Source organism: Aulostomus chinensis, chromosome 3 (assembly GCF_037954235.1).
Source record: "Aulostomus chinensis isolate RoL2024-O1b breed Wild chromosome 3, RoL_Achi_v1.0, whole genome shotgun sequence".
Lineage (NCBI taxonomy): Eukaryota > Metazoa > Chordata > Actinopteri > Syngnathiformes > Aulostomidae > Aulostomus > Aulostomus chinensis.
In genome coordinates this window covers 24780374-24801317 of record NC_141322.1, presented here as the reverse complement: position 1 = coordinate 24801317, position 20944 = coordinate 24780374, and the positions used below count along the sequence as shown (strand labels likewise).

The 20944-nt window shown below is 40.4% G+C and overlaps 1 protein-coding gene and 1 long non-coding RNA gene across 2 annotated transcripts in view; one reads left to right on the top strand and one right to left on the bottom strand.

Moving 5' to 3' along the window:
- LOC147268363 (uncharacterized) overlaps window positions 1-11487 on the top strand; it is a 163861-nt gene extending 152374 nt beyond the window's left edge. Inside the window, exons 7-9 of the long non-coding RNA XR_015112127.1 lie at window positions 242-427; window positions 11155-11211; window positions 11468-11487. This is a non-coding gene — a long non-coding RNA (uncharacterized LOC147268363). The remainder of the gene's footprint in view (window positions 1-241; window positions 428-11154; window positions 11212-11467) is intronic.
- Window positions 1-20944, bottom strand: part of cdh22 (cadherin 22) — a 183350-nt gene that overhangs the window by 10119 nt on the left and 152287 nt on the right. The window contains exons 11-13 of the mRNA XM_086199884.1: window positions 16432-16553; window positions 4785-4902; window positions 231-380 (exon numbers count right to left, since the gene is read on the bottom strand). Coding sequence (XP_086056010.1) covers window positions 231-380; window positions 4785-4902; window positions 16432-16553 — 390 coding nt within the window. The remainder of the gene's footprint in view (window positions 1-230; window positions 381-4784; window positions 4903-16431; window positions 16554-20944) is intronic.

Sequence of the window (20944 nt, the reverse complement as noted above, 5' to 3'; positions counted from 1 at the left end):
CGTTCAGTGGACAAACATTAAGCTGTGTTTGCTCATTCATACATTTTACCTACTAAAATCTCTTTCGATTTGTGCTCTTGGTTTCTTGTTGTTGTTTTTTGCTTTGGACAAATAGGAGTTGATAAGAATTTGTTTGCCAACTAAAAGCATGTGTATGACCTTTTAGTACTGCTGATGCGGACGGTGACAGTTATTGTTACTAATGGCGCAGCTGCTGCAGTAGCTCTCACCTGTGTCACAGCCGCAGATACGAATGGTCAGGGTGCCGGTGGAGCTGAGGGAGGGAGGACCGCTGTCAACCACCAAAATGGGAAGAAAGTACACATTCTGCTCATGGCGGTTAAAGCCTGACCGCTGAGTCCGGATGCCAGCAGTGGTGTCTGGGTGGGCAGTTGGAATGTTGGAGGTTGAGGATCAGAGAGACAGGGTAAGGCAGAGAATTACACATGAATAGTGTTATTTTTTGAAGAATAAACCCTTTTTTCTGTTCTCAAGGATGACTTTTCTTAAGGAATGGTGCAGTAGAACTGCTGAACCTGCATCTAGTTAGTTCCTTTATCGACTGTCTGGCTTTTTGTCCTTTGAAGACTGTAATAAAGCGGTAAACTTTTAAAGAGTTGAATGGACATTTGTAAGCAAGTGCTCAAGTGAAAATAAAAGGTGAAAAAACTGTTTGTTTTAAATGTATTCTGAATGTATAATTTGCACAGTTCAAGGAGTACAGAGGCAGGGTCAAACGATTAAAAACTGAACTGCTTTCTCACCAAATGTTTTTTTTTTTTTCCCAAGAACAAAAACCAAACAAAGGAGAAAAAAAAGGCAGAGAATGATTGAGAGAGCCAACGTCTGAAATTAAACTTCATCGTTGTATATGTGAGCCTTCTGCTGGAGACATAGATAAATGTAACACAGAATACAGGAGGAGGATTTGACAAATAGAGTCACAGCAGCTTTGTGGGTTGACTTGCATAGAGGACACCGAGGAATCCATCTTCCAGAACATACATCACCGTTATCCATGCCGCTCGAGTGCTTCTCTGGCTCATGTAGAACAATCTGCGGATTACTGTTTATGTATGGGAACATTATCCCTGAGTCTGTCCTTTTGATTCTGCCACAGCTTCTTCTTCCACAGCTGCCAGAAAACCAAAAAAAATCTCTAAAAGGCATTTGGATACCAACATGCGGTTGCATCATCATACAAGGGACAGGAAAAAATTGTTGTCTTTGTTGGGGGGGGGGGGGGGTTTGTTTTGCTCTACGGAAATAACACGGTCAAAAAAACAACAACCTAGTTTTCTAGCAAATTCAAAAAACCAAAAAAGCAATGTTTTATAATGAAATTGTCATTTCACATCAACTCAGTAAATGAATACAACATTTCAAAATGTAATGAATACATCACCTATGAACAGTAATAACAACATGGTAATGAATACTGTACTAGTGAGTAATAATACTACGTGGGTCAACAGTATTTCAGAGAAAAAGAAAGCTTATCTCAAATCAAGTAATTAAAAGAACAAATACTTCTCAAATAAGAGCCTCACTTGTACGCACATCATTACAGTAAAGACCTGCAGAGACAAATGTGGGGAATTGTTGTAGTTTTATTGCCTAATTGGTACATGACCATAAAGGTAGAGTGACATAAACATCAAGTCCACCTAAGTCCATTTTTTCTGTAATTACCTCCCTCCACAGCCCCTCAGGGGTCATGTAGCAGGAAAAAAAAATACTCATTTGGAAATCTGTGCATGCAGATTAATTACCATGATGGATTGATAGGGACTGTTGAAAATAAACCTCCTTATGGCCAATGGCCCCGTCAACACTGTTTGTCTTGTTAGTCTCGTGCATGCTGCTTAGTAGCATAATGCTGCTGTTTGCTGGTTAGCCGTCGTATGTGTGTGTACGTAAGAGAGAGACAACTTCCATTCGTTACAGCCAATGCTTGTTTTGATTGTTTTTATGTAATTACTGCCCTGTGAAAGTTTGTGTGCTTGTGCCTTTTAATGCTTTTTCAGCTCTTCCCCTTTTCTCTCAAGAGACCTTTTGCCAGACCGCCACTGTAAATAACAATTTATCCTTAATGACTGCTCTGGTTAAATAAAGGTAAAATAAAGTAATCAAAGTTACACCGAGCTGAGCCCGACTCAACCCTGAAATTCACTTTGAAACTGTCTGAACCTGTTGGGCTCTTTATCCTCCATCCAGAATTAATTCTGGTGCACTGTAGCGATTAAATAACAAAGATTATTTTACAATCCATGGAATGTCTGATAAAATAAACCTGAAATCAGGTGACACCACAGCTCTTCTGTGTATTTTGCTCTAGTGGCATTCATGAAAGAATCATAGGGACAGTTAATAGAAATATTTTAGAATTTTAAAAGCTTATAATGAGAGATATGCATATGCGACGCTCTCCAAACTGTGCTCTGATGAAAGTGCAACAACAATAAAGGGGTTAATGCTGAGGTTTTGGTTTAAACTACTTTAAAAGAGTTAATCACCATGGGAGAAGAAGACCCTTTTCATCATTGTGTGTGTCAAGGCTTGGAGACAGCATCCAATGTGAGGCCACAATTTAGAAAAAAAGAAAAATGAAGAGACAGATTGAAAATGACAGGTTGACAAATGTGTCTATGAAAAGATAGACCAGGATTGAGGGAAAAAGAGTGATAGAAGGACAAAAAGTCTATGTGGGCTTTTCTATAAATCATAAACAGACCAGCATTGATAGTGTGAATACATGCTGTATCTATTTAAACAAATGTGTGTATTAGTGTGTGACATATTTGCGATTGTGTTGGGGAAATGGGGCTGGATGTGTGACCTTTATATTAGAATATGAATATGATTATTCAACATTTTCCCAATCACTTACACACACACACAAACACACAAACACACACACACACACAAACACACACACACATGCACACCCTCACACACACACCCCATGTCACCCTTCCACCACCAGTCACGACCAAACATTAAAAACTAGATTGTATTTATACATGCATGAGTGTTACATTTTGTCATGTGTATCCCATCCTGTGTATGCATCTGTGTGTGTGTGTGTTTGTGTACATTATACACGGGCCATGGTGTGTGAGTGGGATGACAGCAGACCTCGCTGCCTCCTCATGGTGACATTTCCCTAGCTCAGGCTGCTCCTTTGACATTTTCCTGGCGTCAGATCAATCTTGACTTGGCCAGATGTCACATTCGCTCAGGTACACGTCTTTAAACACAAACACACATGTAAAAGCTTATCTTCCCCACAAATGAACTTTATCACCGGGGATTTTTCTCTTTTTCTGTGTCGAAACATATGAAACTGATTTTTTTTTTTTTTTGCAAAATGCGGCTTTAATGAAGACAAATAATGGAAGCTGTTGACATTCTAAGGATGAGGAGTCAAGGAAATATGTGTTTGGAAGCAGAGGATTAACAAGTATGCTCATGCATATTTCATGGATGATGACATTCATACGTATGAAAACCTTATAACTGTTTAGGACAGAGTTGTAGCTCAGACAGTGTGTACACGTAAACAGTTGGGAAAGTTAGTGTTTTAATGAATTTTTTTAGGTCCACAGAGACATAGAACACATTCTAATTGGCGTATAACAGCAGGCGATGTTTGTACAAAATGACGCTACATGGAATATAATCATTGTATCATGAATATCTGTTCTCATATTTTCTTCCCCACCGTCATAAGAAGTTTTCGGACTCAGATCATAGATCTCTGGGGACCAAGTTTCTCGCAAATGCGCTCCCATTTTCCAGAAATATTGACCTTTATATCAAAAAGAGGTCTTCTGGATCACGTGCACACCAATCAAGGTGATTTCTGGATGCTAAAAGATTTCCCATGCAAATGTTTTGAATGGACTGAAGAAATCTGTTCGGAATAAATCTATGACGTTACAAAAAATATCGCTAATGGCCGAGTAACCACATTCCAGATTTGATCCGCATTTCTTCCAAAAGCTCACGTTAATCTTTGTTGTAAGTTTACCATTCGTTCTTTCCACTCATTTAAGAGATATCCTGCCAACAAGCAAACCTGCAGACAGACGCATGCTGGTGATCACATGACTTCCTTGGCCAAGGTTTAAAACAGAGCTCCCTGATAGTGCCCATTCACAGAAATAATTCATTTTACTTTAACAAAGCATGCAAATAATAAAATCTTTTAGCAGTGTACTCAGGGAATTATGTTAAAGAAGATGTCTAGTATCTGGATTAGATAATGAAAACATAATTACTGCCGAGTATTTGAAACAGCAGTCTTTTAAATAAGACTACAAACTCATTATTATCTTACATTTATGAAATGCTCTTAATTTTCAAAGTCAGAGATGATGAGCCTCTTGTTACCCTTCCCTACGTTACTGATGGTTCCTGGACGCCTATAAAAGATTATTTTTATGTTATTTGATCCCATAGAAAGTCAACTATGAGCCAAGGCAGTCGAATATTTCTGTTTAGCCTAATTTAGTGTAAAAAATGTCCTACTGTGAGACATCTATTACTTCTCTTCATTCTTGGAAAGCAGGAAAAACAGTGAAATTCCCCAACCGACTGTATCTTTTAACCACTGACTAAATGCTTTCTAGAAACGTGTTTCTCCTCATGAACTTTATCTTATCAAATTTTATATTTGTCACTTACACACAATTTTGCTGCCCCTGCAAACCCACTCACAACAACAAAGCCATTCTTACACAGTATATCATAACCCCAAACTCCAACCTTTGCCTTCTCACCTTTGACATCCCACAGGGTAAAGTGTCGATTCGTGGAGCCGTCAGGGTTCAGATCGAAGTAGAAGTGATGTCCAGATTGCGGCTCGTCTTTATCCACCACGCTGATGGTGTGAATCAACTAGAGGAAAGAGGAAATGAGTGGACGAGAAAAAAAAAGATAAACAGGTCAGCTTTTCTACTTAGATCCACTCAATGAGAACAAGAGAATGAATATGAAAGGCCCTTTACACTTTCATGAGGGAGACTATGAGGTTGAGCGAGTGTATTTGGATGAGAAAAAAACAAAAAAACAACAGCTCTGAAGCTTCCCATGAAAGTGCAGTTCAAAGAGGCTGCAGTCAAACAGAGATTAAAAAAGAAACTTCTGTCTCAAGAAATGTACTGGAATATAAAAATATCATAACATTTGAAACTACCATAAAATGCCTCAGTGAAAGGCTTAGGAGAAAAGAGTAGGACACAGATATTCAGTGAGGCTGCCGTATTTGCTCAAAGAAAATGAAGCAAAGTCAAATAGCAAATGTGCAAAAGAGCAGAAAGAAAAAGACTAGATAGGGGTGCAGTCCACCGGACTAATGCAGTAATAGTGATCCACATTCAAAGTGATCGAAATGTGAGAAGTCTTGGTGGACACAATAAGGTGAGATAGGATTCACTGTGAGCTGAACAGACATCAAACAGTCCCCAGAGATCCTTTCACTTGAACACAGGCCTCTCTCAGTGACAGTTCAGCCTGCTCTCATCCATTTACTCTGCAGACAATATCAAACCACAGGCTGATAAAGGCTTCGCTTCCTCTGCCAGCACACATCATACAAGTCTGCAAATTCCTGTTTGATTTCCTCCTCGCTCAGTTACAACGCACCGCCACTTAAAAACAAAAGGACACAGAGCTTTTTTTTTTCTTCTTTTTCCCAGAGGACCTCCTCGAATAACTGCCGGTCTGTCTAGGGTGAACCCTGCCTCTCGCCCGAAAGCCGCTGGGATAGGCTCCAGCTCCGCCGCGACCCTTAACAGGATAAGCGGAAGAAAATGGATGGATGGACCTCCTCAAACAGGCTATGGGGTTATTACATAAAAGCAAAGGTTTGTTAAAAGATGTTGAGAAAAGTAACATGTGTGAAAATTCTCCATACTTGAACCACTTGAGAAAATCTACAGCAGAACATGAGGGGTTAAGCCAAGAGGTAATTAAGTCTGATGTACTAAAACCAGGCTTGCTTTGAAAATAGTTATTACTTCAGACTAGAAACGACACAATCGTGACGGACTGGGCTTCAACCTCATTGACTGCAATATTCTGACTGCGTTAAGGTATTTACACGAGCTGCATGTTAAATATTCCATTCATATTCTTGTTTATGTGCTAATGAATGCAGACGCCGCCCACATTTCCATCCCTATATTCTCGCCTTCCCTCACAAGTTAACCTGAATCCATTTCTGCTATGTTCCTACTGTGCTATATTTTTAGTTTTCTCAAGCTGACTATGCAAAACACTGAACAGTGAGTTGAGTTCACAATGGTTGTCAGGAGTTAGAGCTGCGTTGTCAAGCAGTTTGACAGCCGTACGTGTCGCACAATACTGAGGGAGCATTGATTTGTCATCTGCAGTATTATCCTGTACATCCCTGTCTCAGCTGGGCTTATTTTGGTAATAGTCAACAGACAAATGCTGCTTACATGGCAGTGTCTGTGTCTTAATCAGGTTTATATCAGAATATATTCGTTCATGTTTTTGTAGTCAGTGATTCATCGCTTCTCACTGTCCACAAGACCAAGATGATGGCAAATGCCAGACAGTGTTTTTATTTATTTATCGTAGTGGCTGCCGCTTTAAGTGAACTTTTGACTCAAGGACTGTAATACTATATTTAATGGGAAATGGATGAATCCCAGGCTCTTTGTTTTGTGGTACCCAGGTGCATTTAGACAAGCTTTTTCTTGTAAATATTACATAAAGCTCATAAAAGAGGGGCAACCAGTATGAGGTGCTGCTGGCTGAGGAGAAAACTGTAAAAACAAGAACAACAACTAATGGAAAAAAAAACAAAAAACACATTTTGTATATCGTATATTTGTATATCAGCCTTATAGTCAGGGCTTAAACCATGTTGAAAGTTCAACATATTTAGAGAGAAAACTAATTAGAGAGACTCATTTAAGAATCCAAATGCAAAGATTCAGACTCATGACCTGCTGCAGGCTTGACACTTGTAAAGTAATGATTTGGTCCAAACTATCGCAGTAACCCCTTCAAAATATTGAAATGGTCACATTATTGATTGATTGATTGATTGATTAGTTGACTATAAATGAGTCTCCAGGAATCTTCTAATCATCTCTAGGAGAGGCTTGTTTGCTTGGTATTGTTGGTTTCAGTTCCATGCATAAAAGGAATTTGTATTTTAAAAAAGATATACAATAATGATTTTTTTTTGCTGCATATCAAAGGCAATAAAAATCATCGTTACCATTTATCCTCTTTCCCCTTAAATATTACATTGGCGCTTTTTGTTAACTACTAATTTGTTTCGTTTTTCCGTTTTTTTTTAATGCAACATTCAGTGAATCCATCCTCATCGACTTGAATGCTGCATTAGTGTGATAGACTTTCATGAGAGTGAGTGTATGTGTGTGTGTGTGTGTGTGTGTGATAAATACATGAGTGGTGTAAACCCACACTAATGATGTAGCATAATGGAAGATTATCCCATCAATTTTAGTCATTTAATTATAACATATTAAACAAAAATAAATGATTCATGATTTTCTGAAGCTGATTCGATGACACTGGTTTGCCACTGTGAAAGCAGTTGCATGAGAAGAAATCAAAACATGTCAGAGATGGAGAGACTATTGAGCCTCTATTTTAAACACGCGTCTGGATGAGCTTGATGGACAAACGAGAGAGATTCACTGCAGTATAATTAACCAGTGATGGTTGTAAATTTCCCTGCTGTGGGCCGATTGAAGTTTTATCTTATCTTTTATTTTGGACTTGTTTTATCTTGCGGTGTAAGTTTCCCCACCTCTGTTTGACACACACTGGATGCTGGATGGATGTGATTCCTTCATCTGCTCTCACAAATACTCAGATACGATTTAAGGAAAACACACCGAAGTGTTAGTCAGCTCTTCCAGCAGCAGTCGCATCTTTAAGGTGCAGGATTTGTTTCCCTTCCTCTTCATCTCTCCAACTCTGCTCTCTCTATGCATCACTGGGATTCCCTTTCACATCATCCCTCCTTTGCATTGATCTCACTCTCAAAATATGTCCCTCATTCATCATCCATCTACAGATTGATTACAGAAATGATAATACAATACTGTACACCACTCTTTTACACGTCATTGCGTGACTTTTGAGCTGGAATCGTCTGTATGCTAGACAGATTTATTCATTTACAACACTGCACACAGCTGAAATGAGTTGGCTAGGCGTTACTGTGACTAAGCTACTGACAAGTACACATTCCAACCACGGTTGTATCTTCACAATAAACAGTTCCTCACCACTGACGCGGCATCACGGCCGCAGAGCAGGCTTAGTCATACCTGCACACACGGAAATGAGCTCAGAAGTATGACCGGCAGTATTCCTGCAAAGATATTCATGAGAAAAATGTAGGCAAATAAAAATAAAGAAAATATTACACGCCAAACGTCCATTGCTGAAGTTGGCATGATTGACTGACATCTCCTTATTACCTTTTCCCTTGTTTTGATAGATAGTTTGTGGTGTGTTTGTCAAAAGAAGAAGAAAAATATCCCTCAGTGAATATCTGTTCCTCTTTAGGACAGAGTACGATATCTTGCTATACTGTACATCACTCAAGGAGTTACAAGCGTTAACTGTTCCTTAACAGTTCCAAATGCATCGAATAAAACCTGTAGGTCATGGGCAAATCTGCTGCTGCATGACCTTGATGGTAAGCATGTGCTTTTAGAGGTACATGAATAGAAATGAGCCTTTTCAAGAAATTCAATTGAGTATACAAGCAGAGGACTCCAAATATCCAGATTCATTTTTTTTCAGTTTTGTTGGAGCTGCAGACTTCGGTTTGTGCATGAGAACCCACAGAGCTACAAAAGCTGAATGCAATTCAAAGAATATCCAGTCGGTCCACAATGATCTATGAGAAATTGTACACCAAAACAGTTCTGATCTCATCTATTCATCATTCCAAAGCCTGTTGTGTCAGACTGAAGGTAGAGGAATAATGAGCAAAGAAAAGACACTGTAAGCAATAGTTTTGTTAGCAGCCCTGGGATGAATGCACTAATTTCTTTGAAGAAATATGAACAGCACTGAAGATGTAGTAAGTGAGCCTTGATCTGTGCTCTGTGACTGTGCCCTCTGCAGGGAGACTCTCAGGCGGCATCTCAGGATGAGCCAAACTGCTGAGAGAGAGTGAAAAAAGAGAAGCAAATGAGAGAGAGGGAAAGCTAGCGTGTGGGAGTTTATCGAGCAGCTAGTGAACCTCCCTCAAGCACAATCACCTAATTAGATTTCTATCTCGCAGTCCCCTTTCTTGACCCCCTTAAATCTCATGTATCTGTGGAAAGCTAGAAAGGGGGGGACTTTCACGAACGTACAGCCCGTCTCCGCTGCAAGTACCTTAAAGGTCAAGGTAGTGAGAGGAAGACGGCTTTCTCATTCACAGCAGTGATGAACCATTTCACAATTGCAGAAGCAAGGTAATGGATAAATAAATAAATAACACAAACACACACACACACACAACTGCATGAAAATGAGCTCGGAGGTTCATCTGTGAAGCCTGCAATGTCAGAGGTGTTTTCAAACACACCCATTATTTCCGGTGGTCGAAAGCATTGTGTCCATTAAAATTTCACAATGCATTGCTCTGATCTTGACTCAATTTTTTAAATGCACAAATGGCTGTTTCCGTGGTTTTTAGAGGCCACGGTGTCAAAAATAAATGGCTAAGATTACAAGACATTTTCCTCTAAAGAGCCAGATGTCCTGAGCTGATCCACAGGGCTGGTTAGTGGGTGGGGGTGAGGATGAGGGTTCAGTCTCTCACACTGTGACTGCGGTAAATGAAATAAAAAACTATAAAAAAACAAATTGGAACTATAGTTTGTAAAATGTAGGATTCATTATGCTTTGATTCTCATCGTCACCAGAAAGAGGGGGCATTAGAGTTAAAACAGCAGACTGTACCAGCAGTCAGGCCAAACCTGAACTTGCTAGATGTTTCCTAGGTGCTAAAATGGGTCACCACTCTGTTAAGTTCCAAAAGAACTCACAGACAACTTTTCTCTGAAATGTCAGCTTCTCCAGGTGAACATATCGGTACATGATAGAGAAAATGAAACATCTTTAACTTAATTTAGTTGTCCACATAAACTCAACTTGTGAAGGATCTCGAATTTCCAACTTTGCAGCTCACACATGAACATAATATTGATCAACTTCCAATTATGAGCCTACAAAAAAAGAGGGTAGCCCACCATATGGCTGCCTGCTTATACACAGTATTAGTGAGAGGTGTAGCTGTCGTATGAAAGTATCAGTATCAGTCTAACCCTAAAGCGCTGGAGTCCAGGTCAAGGCAGTTCCTCATGAAACATTTACAAACCAAAGACAAATGCATTGTTTAGATCCACGTTTGCTGTCTTCCAGTATTTCCCCCTGTATTAGCTGGCGCAGTGCTGTTGTTCACATTACAAGCACCTGCAGGTAATTGCTAAGCCTTGGAATCAATGGCATGTATTACATCATGCATGAGCATGTGCATGCGCATGTATGTTGCAATGTACACGTGCAAAAACACACCTGAGCCTGTGACTTGCACAAAAAGAATGATCCAAATTTCCAGTGCACCAATAAAATAATTCTTTAAAAGGTCCTTCAGTTATTTCAGTGAAAATGGACTCAACTCTCCTCGTTATAAGTGATAGTTACATTTCACAAGCAATATTCATGGTATCATTTAATTCCCATGATGCTCTACATGGTTACGGTGATTTTCACGTGCTGCACATGTTGCAACACGTGATCTTGTCTACTTGTTGGAAAAGAGAGAAATGCACATGCTAGTTTCATCAAGGGGGAACAACGAAACATTCTGTTATATCAAGGGAAGCTCAACATGGGGATCACCGCAGAAAAGTCACATTAACTCACGCACACGTTTTTTGTGTTCAAAAAAGAAAAAAAATTAGAAAGACCCAAGAAAGACTCCAAGCAGTGGTCAGAATACCAAAGACCTGCTGCCTGTGAATGAGATCCTACTTTTACTTGTTTATACCGTAAACTCAAATATCACTTGGGTAAGACTGAAGATGTCTCTGGATTCAATGAATATTCAAGTCTGTAAAGTCTGCTGTTTTTTTTCAGTTAATGTTTTTCATGGACTGTTAATATTGGAGAGACAAGATGAAGAAGAGGCATTTGGTGAGTAGGCTACAACAGATGACTCCGTCTCCTACACAGTTTGTGAAATATACAGCAAAACTGAGTTTGTCTGGGGTTCTTTCTCCTCGTCTGAGTGGCTCTCTCCTCTCCTCTTTACACTTTTATGTCTGATATGTTCCTGTATGTGTTTGAGTATCCGTGCTCATGAGGTGAGTAAGTGCTGTGCTCATGTGTATCTGATGTGATATGTGTGTTTCGGACAGGGCTAACATTTAGCTATTTCAAACTTACTCAGCCAGGAGTTGCATGTTGGCGGTGTTTTGGCCAAACTGAGGTGATCTGTCGCAGTGACCCACTCAGCCAGCTGTGAGACGGCGCAGCAGAGCTGACAGGCCACCGTTACCCCAGGTCATATGTAGTATTTGGCTTTCCACACAGCCTCTTTTTCTGCACACATCGCACTGTATGATATCTGTCCCTCCGTATTCAGTCAGATGAATATCAAGAGGTGGGCGAGGAATGAGCTTTAGAGGTGAAGACTGTGTTCATGCATCATTCTGAGAGGTGGAGCAGAATGTGAAAAAAACATGAGAGTGAGTAGTAAAAAGCTATTCTCAGGTATTTTTTTGTGTATTTTAGTTATCAGAAAACTCATACTGAGGAGTTGTAAAAAGCACATGAAAGATGTTTTTCTTTCAGCTCCATGCACATGACCCTCGACCTTTTTAGCTTGCATCCCTCTCGCTCTCTCTCTCTCTCTCTCTCCCTCTCTCACATTTTCTCTTAAAGTCATTTTAATTCTGCTTCCTCTTATGTTATCTCTCCTAATTAAGTGCCAGAAGGTCCAGTAAATCAAATGTGAGGGCGAACACTTGTGTGTCACGGCCCTGGCATGAACTATGTCCCTAAGCAACAGCCGCTTAGCCTGTGTCAACCTTTTTTGTATTAATTTCTCAGCAACACCACCCCCCCCAACACACACACACACACACACACACAGTTCCACCCCCAAACCCCCATCACATGCATTCTGCCTCTTAAGACAAACAAAGTAGGTTGTGTTGCCAACTCTCAAATGGGATCAAACCCAGCCACAGTTAAAAGGCTTAGGTTAATCTGATTTTCTCTGTGGTTCCACAGAAAGATAGACCTGAGCCAGGGAGCTGACACTCCATGAGCCAGACTGGGTGATAACACAGCGCACAACAGGAGACAATGGAACGCGCCTCATTAGCTTAGTAAACCAGGGTTTGATGCGACATATTAAGAGTGTGACACTGAAGGCTGCGTGTGTACAGCATGTGTGTGGGTGTGTGAATGCACACTCTGCATTTCATTGCCGCATGTGTCTGACACAGACAGGGTGAGTGGCATTGGTGACTGTCCTTCTGATGTACGTTGTACAGTCGTCAAGAGAAAAAGCCAGTCAAAGTGGAATATGAATACCGGGCAAACGCTTTGAAAACAATTTATGTGTGATTTTTCTGAAATATAATTAGTTCAAGTGCAGTTATCGGCATTAGATGGTGTGAAGATGAGAAAACACATTCACATTCCAAATAGAGAAGAATGCTGACCAGAGGTGGAGCATGCGTGAGTAGAATGACGTATTTCACGGTGACAATATTTCAGGAAATACAAATGAATGTGGCACCCGGTGATACATAACAGTTTTGAATTCAAATACATCATGACGAAATGACTTGAATTATCACAGTATAGTATGGTCATGGGGTTGAATTCAATTCGTTGCACGTGTTTTATTTGTTTGTGTTTGTGTATCTGCAGAAAATGGCAATGACGCTGACAAACCAAAATATGGGTCAAAACTATAATTCAAATCAGATCATAAGGAAAGTGATAACCTTCTCTCACAGTTACAGAAGAAGACAGACAGACAGACAGCGCGAACAGAACATGGGAATAAGGACGGACAGCTCTTCTGTGAAAGGGTTTTGAAGAATCTCACACTAAGCCATTTGACAGTTGATTCAATTGAAAAAAACCAAACAAACAGGTATTGTGCGGACTCAAATTGATTCTGTCGAGTTTTAAGGCCTGAGATGAAATAGAAACAGACCAGGTAGTGAACAAAGCAGCCAAAACTTCTCGAACTTCAGATTTTCTTCTTACCAGACAAAGTCAGCAACTGCCATGACCAAAAGCTGATGTGTCAGGTAAAGAAAGATAAGCTCTCTGTGTTCGTGTCCCCGGGGTGAAAGAAAAACTGATGTAATTAACGCAGTGTCTGGGATTCAAAGTTCCAAATTGATAAGCAAATTTCTGTGATATTGAAACAACACCGAAGTTGCTTTTAAAGTCAAAAGAACTGTTGGCTGAAGCTTTATAAAGCCGGGATGTTCCTGTGGGAGAATATTTTACAGAATGAATATGGACTGAAGCAATCAATCCTTTGTCTTCATGTTTGTCTCTCTTGAAGATTTTTTTGGGGGATTATGTGAAGGAAAGATTGTTGTTTTTGTTCAAGTTTGTAAAGTAAAAAAAAAAAAGTCAAAAACCAAACTTGAAATATGTGATGCTTTTTTAGTATTTAGTCAAGTATCGTTTGATCTTTTCCTTACTGTATCTAGGTGCTTCATGGCCTTCGCATAATCTTAAAATAAGGTCAACAATAAAAAAATAAAATAAATAAAACCTCTATTCTTTCTATTGATTGAAGGAAAAGAAACGTCAAAAATACCAGCAATCTTCGCCAAAGTAGTCGCAGTGAATCTCTGCACCCAAAATATTTTTTACACACTGTTCACTATTTTTTTTCATAGAACTCTGAAATAACATAGAGTAGAAAATTGTTTACCCCATGTCCTGCAGAAGATACCTCGACAAGTGAAAATAAGTGTTAGAAAGCCTTTTACCCAAGGCCATTGAATTTTCATTCAATGTCAGCAGCCAATTCTGACAAAACTCCCCGTGACGATGAACAAAAGCAGACTCTATAGAAGAGTGACCTACAAAAAAAAGTTTGTCATTTGGGGACAGCCTGTGAATGGAGAGGCACGGAACGAGTTGATGGGCGGAGGAACGGACTCCCTATGTTAGGGTTGTAATTAGAGTGAAATGTTTCCATGCATGTGTCTCTAATGAGAGCCCTAAAAACCTTTTCCTTCAAAATGCTGTGGGCCAGCAATGATCTTTTTTCCTGGAAGACTAATCATCTCTGTGTGATTAGGAGCTGAAGGTTAATGTGGGCTTTTGCAGATGGGGGTGGGGGTGTCAAACCAGACAATGTTCTCAAAAGGCACACACAAACAGTGTTGCAGATGCACAAGGGGGCTATAAGTGGTTAAGAGTGTGTGGATCAAGGGGAGGGGAGTCCTGGGCCTCATTACACATGTAAATGCAGCTTCCAGCATGGAGTCGCCTCTTTAAAGCCTTGCTTTTTTAATTATTCCTTTGCTTCGCATATATAATTGGGTCCAACTCAGCCTCAGGCCTGTTGACTATGTGCAGAGAATAAAACACTCTAATGACTTTGTCCATTTTTAATGGTGATCAATGGAAAGACCCGGCCTCTTATTGGATTGGAAATAACTGCAGTATTACCTGTTGTCCTGGGTTTTTACACAGACCCCCAGTGTTTGATTGGTGCTAATGTACATAAAGCACATTCTGGTAATTAAATTTGTAGCAGTTTTATTCTTTAGTCACACCTGCTGTTCTGCTACGGGGTCATCTGTTTGCCGTTTAGGAATTCATGTTAATTTACACTAATCGCCACTGTAAGCACATTTTTCTGACGGATGTGTAAATGTGTTTTATGAAGAGGATATGCAGCAAAGTTAGTCCAGGTCAGATGTTACAGGGCTTACTCATTCACATTTACACCGAATGAGCTGAGGTGCATTGAAAAGCAGACTGACAATCCAGCTTGATTCTACGTATCCTGCTTTGACTTGCTGAGTACACCATTTATGTCAGAGTGATGAGTCAAGCTCTAATGCAACACTCTTTAGCAGATAAATCTTTCTGGCTGCAAAGACATATTTTGATTTATTCATTTGCTGTGTTCAGTGGGATATCATCTGCCTACAAGAGTTTGGCACATTCACTACATGTACAGATGTTATAAGCACTGCTATTGTTACGCAGATTGAGGGGACCAGACTGATGATACTGTTCCTATATTCGACTCATCCTGTACCGCTGCTGATATTTTCCAGATGTTGACTCACCTCCAGAAGTGGAATCTGGACTGGCTACTATTACCAATACATCAGAGGTAGAGCATTTTTTTTTCTTCTTCTCTCCTTTTTTGTATCTTTCCCTCTCTCTTAACGTGGCTGCAGCACAGAAGGGAGAACGGGTCATCTAGTAATCGGAAAGTTCCCGTTTCAATCCCTGGCTCCTCCAGAGGCCGAGTTATAAGTAGTGTCCTCCCTTTGTGTGTGTGTGTGTGTGTGTGTGTGTGTGTGTGTGTGTGTGTGTGTGTGTGTGTGTGTCTCTAAATGTGTTGGCAAGTCTGATGTTTTTGTAGCCGAGTGATTTGTGTGGTCAGGAGAACAATCATTATGTGAAAGTATCAGTTTACCCCCTTTTTTTTTTTTAATTGTTTTTTTTTTTTTAACCATGAATCTCACAGTGTCGTTTAACGTGATGTCAAGAAAAAAACATTGTTTGTTCTATACGCGGCCATGCTTTATTAAACACCTGAAGAAGTTAATGTCGATTACTGGGAATGAAAAAGATACATTCTATATCGCAATATGCAGCCCTTGTGCAAGGGCATGTAGCAGAAAAAGCTATTAATTGAGGCGACAGTATTCATTTGGGGACAAGACTGAAACAATTCTGCCGGTGTGTCTGAATCAAATGAGCATCTCATAGAACAAAGAACACCAGTTAAATTATCTGACACCTTCATTTACAGCCAATCCAGCCAAGTCTTCTGTCTGAAAAAATAGGAAAAAATAAAACACTGAACTGAAAACTTTGTATGAATGCAAAATTAACATACATAAAAAAAAAATGCATTTATTTTGATATGCTGGCTTCGACGATACATATGACTTGGGAGACTATTTTAAGAAGGCGACGATACGTGAGCTGATCTTAGTTTTAGGTTTTGTGTTTGATTCAGTGTCCACAATGTCTTAAAATCCAGCCAATAGCATTTGTGCACGAATCCTAATGTTTTAATAGCATCTGAAGACTTTAACAACGCAAATGTATTTTTCTTTATTTTAAGATTATGATTTAACTTTCCAAAAAAAAAAAAAAAACAACAGAAAAACAACTTACCTGGCCAGGCTTGGCATCTTCACATATCGAGGCTTCATATGGTGTGGCCAGTTCAGGAGGATTGTCATTTACATCCAGGATGCGAATACTCACTGGTGAGTGGGACGCCATTGTGTTATTATCTGAATGACAAAAAGAAAGACAGTATATAAAACTGTGTCCACTGTACTGTAGATACATTTGAACTGGGGAAAATATGCACGTCGTGACTTTCAGAGCAACAAGTGGTTGGGAACCAACTGAGTGAGAGTCTGATCCCTGTGGGAGATTCTAAAAACTGGTCTCCAACAGTGCAGTCAGACTATTTCAGATTGCAACTCATTTGCCCCCTGCATATGTAACCTGAGGTGTATCTCACCAGCCCATTTTCTTCCCACTTGATAATGTTTACTAAACCACAGTGATTGTATGATACGGTGGACAATACAGCAGTAAATTGAATGGACGTGTTGGATGTAGACATTCACACAGGAGACTGTAATCAGCAAGCGCAATACATAATAGGGGTCTGGACAGCCAAGACAGCAGTGCATTAGCAGAAGCAGAAGCAGCTACAGTTTACACAGGATGTGTTTAGGCATCAATGCCAAAACAGCCTGTGTGGAAACCAGTATTGATTCAAATAGAGACTTAGGGGAAACCTTAAAGCACAGTTGTGATGCTTTCTGTGCAGGAATATTGCAAATGGACTAAGATGATATATGTGCTTCCCGTAGGAGTGAGATGAAACTCAGATGAATGTTATCTTCCACAGGGAAGCAGGCGCTTGGTTTGGCATTATCCTGACATGCTGAAGGGTCTTAATCTAATGTCTCCACAAATTGCATCCATTACCTGAGTAACACTTTGGCACAAGTGAATGGCATGAGCCCAAAGATCCCATGTATGTCTGTCCATCCTCACCAGCTGACAACACTACAATATGCCTATGTGCGATAACATGACAACGCACTCTCTGGACATTTCTCTTTATGGACCAAAAGATAAACATGCTAGTGGAGAAGATTTTATAACTAATATTCTTATACATAATTAGTACAATCAAAACCTACTTTAAATTAGCTAGACTGCTCCTTGATTCTTAATTCCCATTCTTAATCAAATGATAATGTCCGATGGAGTTCTCACTCTCCTCATAAAACACTATGTACAGTACAGACGGTAGCCTGAGGCACCACGTATGTGTGTGTGTGTGTGTGAGAGAGAGAGAGAGAGAGAGAGAAATAGAAAGAGAGCTAAATGAGAGTTCTTGTTACTTCGAGTGTTGGCCTCAATATCCTGGTTAATTAGAGTACATTTCATGAATAAATCACTATACACAGTTGTCATCATCCAGGTTATGTATCTGAGTGCCACTCTTCAAAAAAAAAAGTCACATGAAGCCATGGACAATTATCTAAAGGTGAAAAGACGCATAAATCCTAACAGCAAAAAGAGCTTCACTGAATTAATGTTAGATGTTATAATTATGTAAATATAGCTGCAAATCAAATTGAATAAGGTGAGCACACTCTTGAGAACAAGTATAGTCACACACACATGAAATGCACTCTGTTAAGTGATGTAATGATATTAGTTTTAATAATTGCAATTGAATAAATGTACCAGACCAAATCATTTGCTGCTAAATTGAGAAAAACAGTGGTCATATGTGTGTGTGTTTGTGTGTCTGTTTGTGTCTGTGTGTGTGTATAAACTGCAGTCGAGTCCAGTCCAAGTCAAGGCCAGAGCCAGGAGGTGGTCTCAGTAAGGGTCCTGTTCCAGTATTTACAACTGCAGAAGGGCTTTTTTACAGAGTTTGTTTGCAAATGAAATCTTTATGGATGGTGATGCCAAAATGAATTATGGATAAATTAGTGGTCATCCTCCTCCTCTTCCCAGCTTCTTCCACTGACAGCTGAAGTGTGTGAAAGGGGGTGTGGAGGGAAGGGTGAAGGAGGAGCAGCCATTAACAACAAATATACTAGTACAAAGGTACCTAGTCACGTCACTGGCTGCATTTAAAGTCAGGCGCTTTCATATCCAGCCATATAATGCACAGGCAATTTAGCAATATCGGTACAGAGCACCATCCTGGAGTCAGCTAAGACTGGGACCAGGCAGGTAAAAAGGTGACTGATTCAAAGGCAAGACCTTTAAGAATTGGTCAAGAGACCGGTCTCCACGGCTACAACACTACTGTGGACAGCACATCCATGGCACATCGCAAACTTTGAGGCTTTCAATGTTCACTGGCTTCAAAACATCAAATTTCCCATACTAAGATCCTTTCACCAACTCTGTCTTAATGGAAGAGGTCCTGTTCAAAGAACTTTTCCTCCTCTTCAGGCACATACCGACCACCACCTGCTGCGCCAAGTCTTCCATGTGCAACTCAGCGATGCAAAATAGGCTGCTGGTGCTTCAAGGACGGCAGCAAAGACTTCCTGAGGTGCTGTAACTTAATCCCCTCCTGTCTTTGACCTCTGGGACTGGATGGCTCAGCGTGGTAGGTCACCTGTGCTAAGACAACCGAACACATATCCAGCAGCTCCCAGCAAAGGAAAGACATGCCTGACAACAACAAAAGCCACCACAACTAACATCTGGACTCCCAGGCCCTTCGTGGGTGTGTCCCAGACCATTAAGTGGAACAAAACAACTGTGAACCCTCCCACCTCACAGGGCAAGCATCCTCACCATAATGGCTAGCTAAGAGCAGGGTGTGAGCCTCATGACGAGTAACTAATATGCATTAGGAGTCAGTCATATGAGGGCCGTCATAACCACCGAAGACAATGTTCCCCATTAGGCAACAAGGTAACAGATAATCAACAGACCATTGCAGGGAAATTCTCCAGCTCCCTCCGTCTCTCACCGAGTCACTGCAGCTAATGAGAATGCTGGTCTCAACTAATAGCATAATCCTCACATCAATGCAGGCTTTTAATTGACTGCTTTTTGCCAGAGCAGCAAGAACATAAATGCACAAAGATCTCCGCCAGTGTTAGACTTCTCATCTCTTTTTCTAATTCCGTCCACTCATTATTTTGCCCTGCTGTGCCTGAATGAAAACCAGCAATCATCAGATGTTACACATTTTACATTTCAATTCCCAGAATTGAAAACAGATGAAACAATGTGAGAATGCCCAGCCCCTACCCACCCTAGACAATCTCCATGGGAAAAGGGTGATTCAGTGAGACAGGTTCATTCATCTGGACCGACTGTTCTAAATCTGTCTTCTGATAGAGAGGAAGAATCCAAGGATTTCAAGAGATTGTCAGCATGCTCTGTGTCTCTGTGGCACTCACCAGCTTTTTAGAATCCATCACAATAAGAGTTGTAGATCTCTCAGGCACCAAGTCTTACTGACATAACTTCAGGGGTGGGAAAGATAAAGGAGGTGAAATTGTGCGCATATGTCTTTTCCTACATTCATGTGCTGGCATTTGGGAGTGTGTGAGGAGTGTCATGCAGCCAAATGGTTTCATGTTCTTTGCTATAGGAAACAGTTTAAAATGTTTCTGTTGACAGGATGAGAAAATGATTTCACTCTTCTTAAAAGGTTCCTGCCTTGGAGCTGGAATCCTGGCCATGCAGCTACAGAATTGACAAATACTGCGCCTTTTCCTGCCACTCACCTCTGGCCTAAAATATATGGCAACGTACAGGTAAAGTGTGTGTGTTCAAGTCCTGATAGCAGACATTTCAAGGCCCTGAAGTCAACAGATCATCAAAAATGCTATGGAATCCATCCATTATCCAGGTCATTGCGCTGGCTCAGCCACTGACCTCTTATCAGTCCAGTGTTTCAGAACACCGGAAGGCATCTTGATGGGACACCCAAACCGCCTTAACTGACTTCTCTCAACATGAGGCAGCAGCAGTTCTAGTCAGAGCTCCCCTCCAGATATCCACAGCTCCTCTCCTGATCTCTATGACCAAGCACACCCAGACCTGGCCAGCCATTTCCCCTGCTTGAATCTCCAATCTCAGTCTTTCAGTGACAACCCGGTGGAATCAAGACCACAGGAGGCGGTTGAAACATGAAATGGATTCTTCTGAAAAGTTAACAGTGAGGCTGAGAAAAATTATAATTGAGCTCGGATTCTCATACACAGTGACCGCTGCTCATTTCCATCACAATATTCAGACAACAAATACAGATAATAATTTTGGCTCCTATCACGATTAAACGGGTTTACCACCTGGGAATACACAAACGTCTGACACACCAAAGTGGGTTGGAATATGCTTCTAAATGCAAAGGTTTTTCTGGACTGATTTTCATTAATTTCCATGATAGAGAAAAACCAACTAAGAGATGAGATGAATGCAAATAACAGTCTTACAGAGGGCGTCACACCAATCGAATCCATAAATAAATTGCAAAAATCACAATTAGGCTTTTAATCTAAACACTGATCAAGCACAAATTGCTTTCAATTCTATTCAGATTAATACAACTCATGATACATGTAAGAATACCAATGACAGTGCAAAACAAGAGATTAACCAACAGAACAACACT